The sequence below is a fragment of the Paramacrobiotus metropolitanus genome, unplaced genomic scaffold, assembly GCF_019649055.1.
Source record: "Paramacrobiotus metropolitanus isolate TYO unplaced genomic scaffold, Prichtersi_v1.0 Parri_scaffold0000028, whole genome shotgun sequence".
In the NCBI taxonomy this organism is placed as follows: domain Eukaryota; kingdom Metazoa; phylum Tardigrada; class Eutardigrada; order Parachela; family Macrobiotidae; genus Paramacrobiotus; species Paramacrobiotus metropolitanus.
In genome coordinates, this window is record NW_026570248.1 from 938,373 (window position 1) to 951,647 (window position 13,275).

A 13,275-nucleotide genomic window follows, 5' to 3' on the forward strand; every position below is an offset into this window, starting at 1 on the left:
GGATATTATTAGGATGAAGCCTCGAAATTATTAAAATAAGTAGAGTACCGCGTTTAATGGAAGCAAGCGAAGTGGCACGTTGTACCAGGCCGTGGGCAGCTTGCTCTTAATTATACGAAGTACAGTAGGTGTAAGTTGTAATCGAATCCAAAAGGATTTCAAAAATATCATAAGAAATTAGAAAATGCGTGTAATGGTTTGGCCATCACTACTGTATTCTCTCTCTCTCTCTCTCTCTCGAGAAACTGCCCCCTGGCCGACAGACCTACTTTCTCTTCCGGTACGGGCATTGTTGCAATCTTATGAACAGTTTGCAGTCCGAAGCGCGGGCGGCTGGATAGCTTCCGGTGCGTACGGCACTTTTGTACAGTAGTGACTATCGAGCCATAGCATTCAGAAAGTTCCTTGATAACCACAAAAACGTTCGGAAACTCGAGATGAAATTTAAACGTTTTAAATAACTTTTTAACTTTAAATTTGAACAGAGTGACTTAGGAGTGGCATTCGTTGTATTAGTAATTTGTTTTGGTCTTACCGCTTACATAACTAGAGCGACATCTTACGCCATTGTTATGCTGTTGAGAGTTTGTTATGTGAACTAGTCAGCTGTTTTGAATATTCCCGTTCTGATTTTCGTTAGTTTTGTTGTTGTTTTCTATATTCCGTATTCGTATGAGTTGGAAGTGGCGATTTCCTTACTAATGACATCCGCTGAGTCAGGATTAAATAGAAACGGAAGAAAAAACCGCTGATACCTAGTGACAGACACGCTGCTGTTCTTTCCAGCACCATGAGCGCGGCTTTTTTGGTTTCCGGAGTTCTCTTTTGCTGCTCTGTAAATGTGATGATCCTGGAGCTGCAGATTAAGTAAGCGCATAAGTCAGAGCGATAATGTGTTCGGGAATTTCAGCTTTCGTTATTGACGACGTACTAAATCTTTTAGCAGAGAGCGTGAGCGCAAAAGTATACAAAATTTTATAACATAAATAAATATTTAGCCATAATGAACCCCTACCAAATCAAGAATGATAGAACTCAGACAATGGTCGGGGATTGAAGCGACTATGTATTTAAGGATTGTCTCCACGTACTGGGAACACACCAAATTATTGCTGTTCTATTTTTTTCGTTTGCACAGATTGCGAGAATGAACAAGTGATCTCTTTTTTCAGTTTTGTGCTTTCTTTCAGGGCGGACCCAGGCTCAGCCAATTTGATAACGTTTTGCCAGTTTCTTTTTGTGGCTGTCGTTGGATTTATGACCGGAACAAATTTCGGTCGCAAAACCAGGGTTATTCCGCTGAGGTACGGTTTATTCTGCGTTTGGTGCGTTTTTCGTTTGGGTTTGCTAACCCGGTTCAGGTTTAGTCTTTTTGGTGCAAAAGGCAATTCCGACAGTTATAACCGTTTTGTCCGTCAGAGACAGCATCACTGGCTCACCTTAAACAGCTGTTTTTTGATCGTGATTACTGATTAGGCACAGGAATAATGATACAGTAGTAACAGTGCAGCGGGTGCTGGGTGTAGGCAACTCAAAATACAATCGTAACTTTACTATGTTAGTCTGAATGCCGAAATAATTGTATTATTTTGTTACTCAATTATGCAGTTAACAGGCTTGTTTTTCCTTAGTTTTATTATGTTTTTCATTATGAAACTGTGCAGCTTCAATTACCTAAATTTTTGAGTCTGTGAATCGGATGTTGTGTATGAAACGGATATTAAAAATAGCGTCTTAATGTTACGGTACCTTTCCAAACATTCGTGAAATACTGTGCATACATATATATTCATGTCCGTCAAATTTTGGACAGAGATATGTAGTTGTTTTTTCTTTGCAGACACTATGCCGTGCTAACGACGCTGTATTTCGTACAGAGTTTTGCCAACAACAAGGCTTTGTCGTATAACATATCCATGCCAATGCATATGATAATAAAATCGGTAGGTGGATTAAAATTGCTTCATTATGCATACATTCGATATTGCATCTTTTATCGGAGCACTCAGAAACTTCTACGTTTTTTGCTTTGAGTAAATATGAAACTTTAGTGGATTCCGCATTTGAATTTGCGTATGAGAAATAATCCTGTGGTGTGCTCGCGCAGGGCTCGTTAGTGGCTAACATGATACTTGGAGTATCCCTTGCAGGAAAAAGGTGAGTGATAGTTTTCCTCTGCAGTTGAAGGCGTTTAAGAGTTTTTTGAATTTCTCATTTTTGCCGTGCTTTTTTGTGACTATGCGTTTGGATTTTCGCTTTGTTTTGCTATCAGATTTGTGACACACGTTTCTTAAGAAGATTGCTCTGTAGTTTATGTTTCAAAGTTTCCTACAGGTTTGATGAGGTTTTTAGCTGCATTTAATAATGTATTCGGTAGACTTGGTAATTTAGATACTCTTGGACGTTCTGTTTTGTTTTATGGAAGGAGCTTGAATAATTTAAGAATCCTTATTTAACTTGTTGAACAGCGTGGCGCCAAGCTTCTCTTCTGGCTTTGCATTGATATTGAGATGTGCAGAGCATGTTGCGCTTTGGAATTAAAATGTCAGTTAGAATATATAACCAAAAGAACATAAATTTGCCAGTCGCAAAGGGCGTTTTACTTGTGTTTGACAGGTATCCTGCATCAAAATGGGTGTCAATTTTTCTGGTTTCCGGCGGAATTATTCTTTGCACGTTAGCGTCAGCTGACGATGCTTTGGTACGGATGTTGCGACATCTTTTGTTAAAGTAACCAATAAGTTTGCTGACTTATTTTTATAGAAGAAACATGAGAATCGTGAGATGGATGTGGATGAGATATCCTCGACTGCCGTTGAGAAGGACAGCAGGAGCGAACGAGGTGGCTTTGTGTCGTTGTGTATCGGTACGTACTTACCAGCGTTTGCTGTAAATACTCTGAACTTGCAGACATAAAAGGTATACATAAAAGCGCCGAGATCGTTGTTGTTTTGAACCAGAAATTCGAAACCTTTATTGGTAGTACCGTTTTATAATATAGAAAGAAAACTAGGGCAGCAATCGTGAAGAGATTGATAGTCAATGAATTATATAAAAACCGACAGCTATTAGTTAGTTTGTTTTTTAGGTGTTGGATTGGTTAGTTTTTCGGTGTTCGTTGCCGCTGGACTCGGTCTTTTCCAAGAGATTTTGTTTAAACGTTATGGGCGGCATTCACAGGAAGGAGTATTCTATACTCACATTCTGCCCTTGCCCTGTTTCATATTCGCCGCTGAATCCCTTATCCAGCATGTTCACGTGTACAACGCGTCGGAGCCATATTTTTCCGACGTGTTAATGCGGCAAATCCCGGTGCCGAGATTATGGCTGTTGATGTTGGCCAACGTGATAACCTTCTTCGGATGCTCAAGTTCGGTGGTGTCTTTGATGACCATTTGTTCCTCCTTGACCGTGACGCTAGTCTTGACACTTAGAAAATTTTTCAGTATTTTCATTTCTGTATACTGGTTCGATAATACGTTTCACACACGCCACTGGGTAGGCACGTTTTTCGTGTTCTTGGGAACCTTGCTGTACATTGATTTGAGCTTTGTTAAGCAATGGTGGCCAAAGCCAAAACAGTCGTGAAGTGATTTATAAGAAGGCGTTATGCTGATTTCGCGAAGGAGACGTGTGTAACCCGTTTCTGTTTGATCCAAAGAATGAACTAGTGCCTGTTTTTCTCAGTTTGAAGCCTGGGGTTTTATGCATTTAAATTTTGACTTGCAGATGTACTTTTTTGTCTTTACTTTGGGAATAAATATATTGTTGACTATTGAAAGGGTAAATTACCGAGTGCCTTTGTGTATCTTGCCATTTACAATTTTAGCTGCACGAAGCAGCTGTTTATGCCAATCGATCCCATCCAGCTGGAGCAACTTTTGGCCGATGCCTGGTTAGCTAGATTTCTCTTGACGCTGTAGGCCATTTAATTGGTGTGGAGAAATTCGCTTTTGAAGTCCCGGACAAATTTCTGTTGAATAGGCTCTTAATCAGACTAGTTGTGTGATGTGTGTATGCAGTGTCTGTTTCTCATCCTGTTTTATCCTTAAGGAAACAATCCGACTAACGGCAATCATTACCTTGCAGGCGCGAGCCTTAGCGCTGGAAATCGCACAAGCTGTCTACAGTACGCACGGGCATTGTGTAATCAGTTCTGTTGGTTCATGTAAATGGTTTTGAACAAGGATACGGAAATGTGCAATACGGTTGATTTGGACTACTTTAGCAGTACTGATTGACAGGATGCTTCCGGTCCTTTTACAGGTGATTTTATTGAGACTTGGTGAATATATCGCATTTCTCCTTGGCTAATCGTGCAGTTAAAAAAACAAGGCTGTACGATGTTTGCCGCTGTTTCGGCTATAAGCTGACTTCGATGCAATAAACATGCATCGTCCCCGACCATTTTGTGACCTTTGACAGATGTCAACCAGGTAAGTGACCTATTCGAAAAATACATTAAGGCGATCGCTTTTATTTCGCATACTATTTGTGGAGGAAAACTATTAAGCTTTAGTAATGAAACAGAAATTTTCGGTCGCAAGGTGGCAGCTAGTAAGTATAAATTGTTTCTACTCGAGCTTACTGGTCCGGTACACACAATTGACAGCTAATGTTTTTACACTCTAAATATATGTTCCGGTATGAGCAGAAACAACAGCCAGGCGTCAGACCAAAAAGCCGCAGTTAAGCAAAGGTCACTTGTGAGTTTCCATATTCTTCCAGCGAAACGTGGCGTTTGGGAGAAATGTTTTATAACAGTCCATTCTATCGCTTTAAAATATTAAAACTACTGCAGCGCTAGTTTACGTAACTGTTAGAAGAGTTGATTATGCTGAATCTGAACAGTGTTTTCATTAAGGTAAGTACTGGATGTAAGTATAACGCATGTCGGGGCAGTCATGTCCTGATTCATTCCGTGGACTGTCCAAAGTGCACCCATTTTTTAAAACGAAGATTTAAAATTACAACTATGAATCAAAGCATTTTGCATGCAAGATTACGCGGGATAGCCGTGATAACATGGCTGAACATCTCAGAATATATGATGCACTTCCAATACATATGTGAGACGGCATACGTACGCCAATCGGAAGCGTGGTGCTGCGTTCGTAAGTTTTAGTTTGCAGTTATTAATTAATATTGTTATCTCCAAATGATTGCGAAGAACTTTGCAAAGGGTGATGTGCTACGAACCTCAAAGACGCCCATCTCTCTTATACAACCCAGATTTGGCTTTTGTTGTTAAAGTAAACGTTTTACAAAAAACTGCAAAATACGAGCCGCATTTCAAGTAGCTCATCGATAGTTATATTACGGTTAAAGAAATCTGATGCATCATTTATTATGATCGCTCAATGGCGCTGGCATAAATGCTTACGCGGCACTATTGGTCAGTGTCGGTATTATTGATAATTACCAAAGATCGTCAGTTTTCATATAAATATGTATTTGGCAAAGGTGCAAGTGGCGCGGTGTCAGAAGCGATCACTAGGGGAAACCTTGTAGTCAGTGTACATTAGAACGATTGGTATTGTGTTACATTTGGGAATACAACAGCTGAACTGACTGATAATCGTTGCTCAACAGCACTTCTGTTTGAACCGTTCGACATGTTCTTCTTTGACCACACTTTTTTGTACGCTTCGGTTTATTTGGCAGATACTGCTTAATATGCTTGTATTATAGTGAACGAAAGGGCATGCGGGCGAGAACGATTTGATTGAATACTACCTTCGAAAAATACTATTATAATTATAACTTTGCAGTCTGCAAAAAAACTGAGTTTCCACGACACCATATGCATATGCGCTCGGGACCATCCCTTGGTCATACAGAATGTATTAATGGGATTAATAATTTAGAAGAATTATCTAAAACTTCTGAAGGTGTTAGTAAATTGCCGGATATAATAATCGTGCGTCTCGCTTTTATTATGCTCCTTATGTAACGCACTAAAGTAGCTAGCTGTAATATTGTATACTCGCATGACAATTAATAATCATATAACCCACCATCCAATTTATTGAATTTAAGGCATTGTATATGTACGGCACTATAGTACTTCGGAATACCTAACTAATAATCTAACCATAAGCTGACTGCTGTTAGCTGTTACCCAGCGGATGTTTGAAATATTCTACAGAATTCAGTACTGATCTGCGTATGTTCGGAAAATGCAGTTTGATTAACCAGTGTAACTGGTCTCCTTTAGGAATTAAGTTTCGCAACGAAAATTAATATAAACAAATGCGAAGAGCGATCTTTGCTGCATGCCGATGGGCACTTAAATTTATATTCTGTATAAACTTAATGACTTTTGTTACTGATATTCGCCCGAGTTTATGCAACAGAACGCTGAATTACTGGGATTTTGTTTGCCTTGTAATTTATCGCTTTAGCAATTTTTTCCTGATGCTACTTGAACACTACAGCACGAAGTTTTTGGGTTTCGATTAAGTTACGGTTATTTCTTACCGATGCAAACAACTGAGTGGATGCTTCTCAATAGGCGTCATATGCATGTCACCCTCATAATAATTATATCTTCACGGGTTGTACCACTTGTAACTACTACGTTTATGGTAAACCGCAAGCAGCACCTCGATACTACGATACTATACAGCACTCTGTCCTGTACAGCTTCGATAATCACAACAGAAATGGACACTATTTAATGAAAACAAAGCTGCGATTATCACGGCCCGGCATTTTTAAAGTTCTGCCAAATTCGCTCAATCTGCGCGTCGATATACGTCTGTTTGTGCAGAACATGCCGCACTGGTATATGCATACTATAGAGACCAATAATAACCCATCAAGATTTAGCAACCAATCGCAAACGATTGAGCGGGTTTGCAGCTTGGTATAGTGATTAAATGAATGCATTCTATGCACGTTTTTCTGTAGAGATGGTCCTACGAAAGCGAAATTTGTTCTTATAGATTTTATCGACATTCACGCAAAAGATAAAGCGATAATTTGTTCTTTTACTTGGTAGGTGATTTGGAAATAAAACCGATTCGCACGCATGATGCCTAGAAGCCGCTGCCTGGATTAGCCGGCGTTACAGTCTTATACTGCGCCATCATCGCCAGGATTCGTGTTTAGTGGAGCGCCGGTCAATTGGGATAAAGAACTGGTTGAAACAGTTTTCCGAAGACGACATTATTTTTTATTATTGAGCCAGGCTAGACTACGGCGTTGCATTTATTGACATAATCAAATGGTTAGCCGGAAAGGCTCTGCCAGGGCAGACGCCCTGCCGGACCAGGTGGCTCTCTCACCATGGGCCGCTAATGCCAATGGCGTATCAGATTCCAGCAGCAATGACAAATCCCCAGCACCGGTATATGACAACCAAACCACATTACCAGTGGATGATATCGGCGTGTCGGACCGGCCACAATGGGGTAACAAATGGGAGTTCATACTGTCCCATATAGGATGCTGCATTGGCTTGGGAAATGTGTGGCGGTTCCCTTATGTCTGCTACAAAAACGGCGGAGGTCAGAAGACATGACTCAGAATTGCAAACCTGAAGAGCATTTGTATAATTGCATTTGTGTAATTACAATTATGGATATTCCAAATTTATTAGGAAAATACATCATTAAGTTACGATGCTGCAATTAACGCAAAGAAAAAAGTTGTGTAGCCAAAATTAAACATACCTCGATCGCTGTCGTAAAGGTCTACGTGATTCACTTGATTGTCATACGCTCCTTTTTTACAGGTGCCTTTTTCATTCCTTATTTATTATGCCTAATAACAACTGGAGTTCCTGTAGTATTTTTGGAAATAGCCGTAGGACAGTACTTTGCTACTGGTGGAATATCTGTTTGGGACATATCGCCTATATTTAGAGGTAACTAAAAAAAACTGAAAGTGCTTGTAGTTTGATTACTGTGAATTTATTGATCTAAAGATACTTTTTTATCGATACCTCCGACCAACAGCTGTCGAAATAGAAGTACCGATCATTATTAAATTAGCCAAGAAAGGAAAACAGAAAAAGCGGTAGTAGGAATTTGGAACTATTACAGGAATATCATGAAATTACAGAACAATTAGATATCATTTGTTTGCGTTAGGAGTTGGATACGGTACGACGCTGATGGCTGGCTGGTTAAACGTGTATTACATTGTGGTTTTGTCGTGGGGACTACTGTATTTATTTTACACCTTATATTATATCAGATACGATGTGCCTTGGAGTACCTGCGACAATGCTTGGTAAGGGGAAAAAATTATCTAGTCTGAAAGGGTTTCGCATTATAGCTAAAAAATGTTGGTATATAATTACGATGTAACGTCAGCATTTTTGATGGTCGGATTTGGATTGTGTAACTTAGTAATGGTCTATTTACGTACGTAGCAATATTAGTATCCGAGCTTAAAGCTTTATATAAATGGCTCGTTCTTCATTTAGGCTTTATGTAAACCAAACCGCGATTATCGATAAAGAAAGTGTAAAGGTCATAAATGAACCAGATAGAGTTCTATGCGCAGTTGGTGTTTGATCGCTCCATACCTTTAGGTGGCCGTACAATACATTAGGAAACTCACCTGCTATGCAATGCAGCATTACGTTCGGTCACAGAATTTTTTATGTACTGCACTGTTTGTATTGTATAGTGCACTGTTTAATTACGTTTATATATAGTGATCAGTTTATAGTAAATATTAACGATGCCTACCTAGTACCTAGGTAGCTGCAATCCATGACAAGGGAAACCACGTAATTTTAGGTAATACTCATTTTTCATAGTAACAAATAATGGCCATGAGCTTGATTACGGCTTCGGGTACACCGTACAGCAGTTGTTGATTTAAATCCCTTGAGCGTGGTTTAAATGTTGATGTTTGATATTCCCTTTGACACTTCAGGAGAGCATAAGATTGCGTGTTTTTTTAATCTATACCGATTCAGCAAGAAAATTGTAAATGTATCTTTCGTTAAGGTTGCCGGTCGCGATACGTAAACTCTGTGTGTAATATTTATAAATATGATAGCAACAACGTCACTGACAAGGGATGTGTGAAAGCACTTATACTTTTATGCGTATGGCGCTTTCATAATCTTTGGAAAATCCTCGCCGAAATACACTAAGTAGAACCATAACTAAGAAATGAGAGATCCCGCTAGTAGCCGGCCTAAATGTGTAAATGGTGTTCTAGCACATATTATTTTAATTGCATATTCTGGTTATTTATTCAGGAATACTCCAAACTGCTCCGTTAGCCTGTTGGAAAAATCTAACGAAACGAAGTCCTTTCTGGAAAACGTGCACAATGTCGCCGATAATGTTACACGGCCTTTTCTTAACAGACTTGAATCGGCACAACAAACTCCTGCCAATCAAAGCAAAGTCGATCCGACTACCGAATTCTGGGAGTATGTGTTTCGACTTAAGCCTCTACAATATGCATTGATTAAGTGTAAAACACTAGCCGGACATGTGTGCATGCAGAACAATTTAATTTGTCTTGCGTTATAAATCACAACATTGATCATCGATATAATACTCACAGGAGACAGATCTTGAAGATTTCTACTGGGATTGATGATGTTGGTGAAGTGCAGTGGCAGCTGGCAGTGACACTACTGATTATGTGGATTATTTGCTACTTTTGTGTGTGGAAAGGCGTTAAATCATCCGGAAAAGTGGGTAGCTGAGAGAGATTTTCGCCGGCCTTTACACGCCACTTAACTACTTGTAACAGGGCTCTTAAAACAACGTGTCACTTTGCACTGTAGCTTCGCTTTCTTCCACATTTGTATGGCTCTTTATAGGTGGTTTACTTCACGGCGCTATTCCCCTATGTCATGCTCATTATCCTATTTTTTCGGGGAGTTACTCTACCGCACGCTATCGATGGGATTATATACTACCTGAAGCCGGAAATATCCAAACTCGGTGAAGCGAATGTTTGGGTGGGTGCTGTCACGCAGGTGTTCTTTTCCTACGCCATTGCACTGGGATCGTTAACAGGTTAGGAGAAACTTTAAGCGTCAATTTTGTGCTTCTCTTACCATCAAACAATTTCCGCGTAATGTGTTGTGCGACACATTCCTTGAAACTTATTCACGCATGACTCGTGGAGTTAAATAGGTTGGAAAATATCCTCAGAAGCTAACAATAAGTTAATGAAGTTAGGTAATAAAAACCCTTTAAAGTATAATATAAGATGGGCAACCCAAAATTGTGTTATGGCTTAATACAGTTAGTGGTTTATACGCACTGGGCAGTGCTAGTTGTTTACATTACGAGTATCAAATAATCTGTAGATCTGCAGTCCACGTAACTGTAATTAACGACACTTGCCGGTATGCGGAATATTTCGAACAAAAGTCTTGCTTTTTTTCTGGAGGTGCTTTAAACAAACAGATCGGCAACTGTACCATAATACACCGTAACAATACCGCAGTCACACTATAATACGAACTTACGAAGTTTTCGCTACAGCACTGGGAAGCTACAACAAATTCGACTACAACTGCTACAAACATTCGTTAGCATTATGCGCGTGTGATAGTTTGACCAGCATTTTCGCCGGCTTTGTCGTGTTTTCCGTGTTGGGATTCATGGCCCACGAAATGGGAGTAGAGGTGAAAGATGTCGCCGAATCTGGTAAGACAACCTACAGTCGTATTTCATATACCTGCACTGCCTAAGTTCCTCTGTTTCATTCATTCATATTTCATATATTCGTCTGAATATAAATTAACTTTGAATTCTGTTTAATAGGTCCCGGCTTAGCATTTATTGCATATCCCAAAGCTGCCGCACAGATGCCAGTTGGTGCACTGTGGGCTATCCTGTTTTTCCTGATGTTGTTGTTCCTCGGAATGGACAGTCAAGTAAAAAATATTTTTACTGACCGGATTCGATTTTCATTTTCTAATATTTGGTAAAATCAATGGTAGTTCGTCACAATGGAAGGCTTCTTCACGGCGGTTATGGATGCCTATCCAAAGTGGTTTCGCAAAAAGTACTCTAAGGAAGGTTTTATCGCTGTGTGCTGCGTGATTTGGTTTTTCCTTGGATTTTTCCTAATCACAAGGGTAAGGTGGGCTTGAAACGCACTATATCATTATTTAGGGTGCGATTGATCATTATTTGTTACACAAATAACACATAATATTATCTGCTGATACACGACCCAATAGCGGATACCTTCCATTAATGCCATTATACCACTACTCGTACAGTAATTAATTATTTACACGCGCTATGCCGGGAATATCTATATGACATCTCATACTTATTAATTGCAACGTTGAATTTCAGCACTACCCACACGCGCATCTAATTGTTGTTCCTTTTAATTTTTTAACGCAGGGCGGAATGTACGTTTTTGAACTGATGGACACTTTCGCTGCCAGTGGAGTGGCGCTGCTATGGTTCGCCTTTTGGGAATGCACCTGCGTAGGGTGGTTCTATGGCGCAGATCGCTTTTACGAAGATATTTCACGGATGCTGGGATACTCAATTAATCCCTGGATGAAGTTTTGTTGGAAATATGCTGGACCGTTTTTCACATCTGTGAGACACTGGTTTTTGGGCACTCTCTAAAAATTTGGATCGATAAGGAAACATTCTTATTTTTAGTTTATCATGATTTTCGCGATCGTGATGAATGAGCCACTGCGCTACAATCGCGTCTACCTGTATCCTGACTGGGCGCAGGCCCTTTGCTGGGTGCTGGCCGGTTCATCCATGGTGGCGGTGCCCATATATGCAATCTACAGGTTGTCAAGAGAAACGGGCACACTGCGAGAGGTCAGTTTTAAAACGTTTTATCTGTTAATGGCTGTTTTTTGTTTGCGCACTTTTACCATCTTACAGCGATTTCAAAAATCCATAAAATCTGTCATCAAATTACGACCAGAAGCAGTTCGAATGATACGGAAAGACCCGCTTTTACCACAAGGAATCAACGGAAGAAGCAGCTGAATGGCACACAGAATTTTTGTGTAAATATGGCCAAATAAAAATGTAACGCATTGCTAGATGATTGGTTGTAATAAAGTTTTTACGATGTTTGATTGTTCAGAAATACTTTATACTTGCTACACCCGGTCTACTATCGTTTCTGTTTGCTAGCAACCTTAAAATTATTAATGTTCCTCAAAATAACACCAGACGTGTTGTACCGTTGTAAGTGGCATATTTCCTTAAATTTTATCGCTGGTCGCGCATATTTGATTTTGTTATGCATTCATACGGTTGCATGGTACGGCGGCATCTTCGACTTGATAGCCATAAATATAATACTGGATATGGAATGTGTAACTGTACATTTTAACAAATTAAAAAGGAAACTCATGAGATTATGTTAGAAAGTTAGAAAATTAATGTACGTACTTAACAGTTTAGTGTATCGTGAACGAATAATCTCACGTACCGTAACACCGCAGTGTTTTCGGTAAAAAGAGTGAAAAATTTGTGACTTTAATAAGGCTTACTTAAGCCTTCCTATAATCGTGAAAGAAGTCACAGCAATCCAAAACTTCTATCACTAAGAACTGCTATCACAAAATACTTTATAATTAAATATGTGTTTATTTAATCTACGAAGTTCAATACCGGGTGGCTGAACAAAATGGCGGTCTCGGATTTTCGTTTGTCTCTTGCGGGGCAGTTGTCGCACCGCGAACTGCTTAAGTTCATTCGATAGAGAATTCATTCAACTACAAAAATCAGCAAAGCGTTCCTAAAAATGTTTAGTCGTCCTCACTTGCTCTGGAGCCATTTGAAATCGGGGGAAAATTTTTCGTGTCCCAGGTTTCAAAACCCAGAATCTCGTAGCACTGCCTTCTCGTAAGTACTTTTTGAAAAATCTCCAGTGTTTTATCTAGAGCATGACGTCTACTTTGATTATAAAAAAAGTTGTAGACATCGTGCTTTCCCAGGAAGAGTTATGCAGTCAGGACAGTTTGTAACTTTCGAAAAATGCTGGTTTTAATTTATTTTTTAAGAGTATTTTTAATCTAAATTTTGGCCGCAATAAGGACTGCACCAAAAATGCCGGTTTTAGCTTTTACAGTAGCTAATGTATTGCGTGCAGATGCACTGTTGAACCTGATAAACTTCTGAAGGGTTGGCAGAAATTTACTACCAAAAATCCCTGCTTACGAATTTCATGAAAATTGTCCCGTGCCTAATCGCCGCCATTCCGTGTATTGGCCAAACATGGTTACTAGAATACAACAGTTCTTGACATAAAAAAAAACTAGAGACCACCCCTCAACCCGAAACAGCAACG

The 13,275-nt window shown here is 39.6% G+C and overlaps 2 protein-coding genes across 5 annotated transcripts; both read left to right on the forward strand.

The window, feature by feature from the left end:
* Nucleotides 1-386: 386 nt before the first annotated feature.
* On the forward strand, nt 387-3,860 carry LOC129588203 (nucleotide sugar transporter SLC35B4-like). The gene is made up of 7 exons (XM_055482355.1): nt 387-867; nt 1,191-1,304; nt 1,841-1,943; nt 2,108-2,157; nt 2,617-2,701; nt 2,764-2,866; nt 3,089-3,860. Exons 1-7 carry the CDS (start codon nt 791-793, stop codon nt 3,586-3,588), a joined length of 1,032 nt encoding a protein of 343 aa, XP_055338330.1. The 5' UTR covers nt 387-790; the 3' UTR covers nt 3,589-3,860.
* Nucleotides 3,861-4,305: 445 nt separating this feature from the next.
* Nucleotides 4,306-12,225, forward strand: LOC129588200 (sodium- and chloride-dependent GABA transporter 2-like). Of its 4 annotated transcripts, none has more exons than XM_055482344.1 (13): nt 4,306-4,436; nt 7,004-7,511; nt 7,739-7,870; nt 8,097-8,238; nt 9,224-9,400; nt 9,538-9,670; nt 9,800-9,998; nt 10,473-10,637; nt 10,755-10,867; nt 10,934-11,071; nt 11,349-11,552; nt 11,619-11,789; nt 11,856-12,225. In XM_055482344.1, the coding sequence occupies exons 2-13, from the start codon at nt 7,229-7,231 to the stop codon at nt 11,961-11,963; spliced, it is 1,965 nt and encodes a 654-aa protein (XP_055338319.1). In that variant the 5' UTR covers nt 4,306-4,436; nt 7,004-7,228; the 3' UTR covers nt 11,964-12,225. The 4 variants fall into 4 exon arrangements, with proteins under 4 accessions (XP_055338319.1, XP_055338320.1, XP_055338317.1 ...); XM_055482345.1 differs by lacking the exon at nt 4,306-4,436 and adding an exon at nt 5,792-5,893; XM_055482342.1 differs by lacking the exon at nt 4,306-4,436 and adding an exon at nt 6,729-6,868.
* Nucleotides 12,226-13,275: the final 1,050 nt, after the last annotated feature.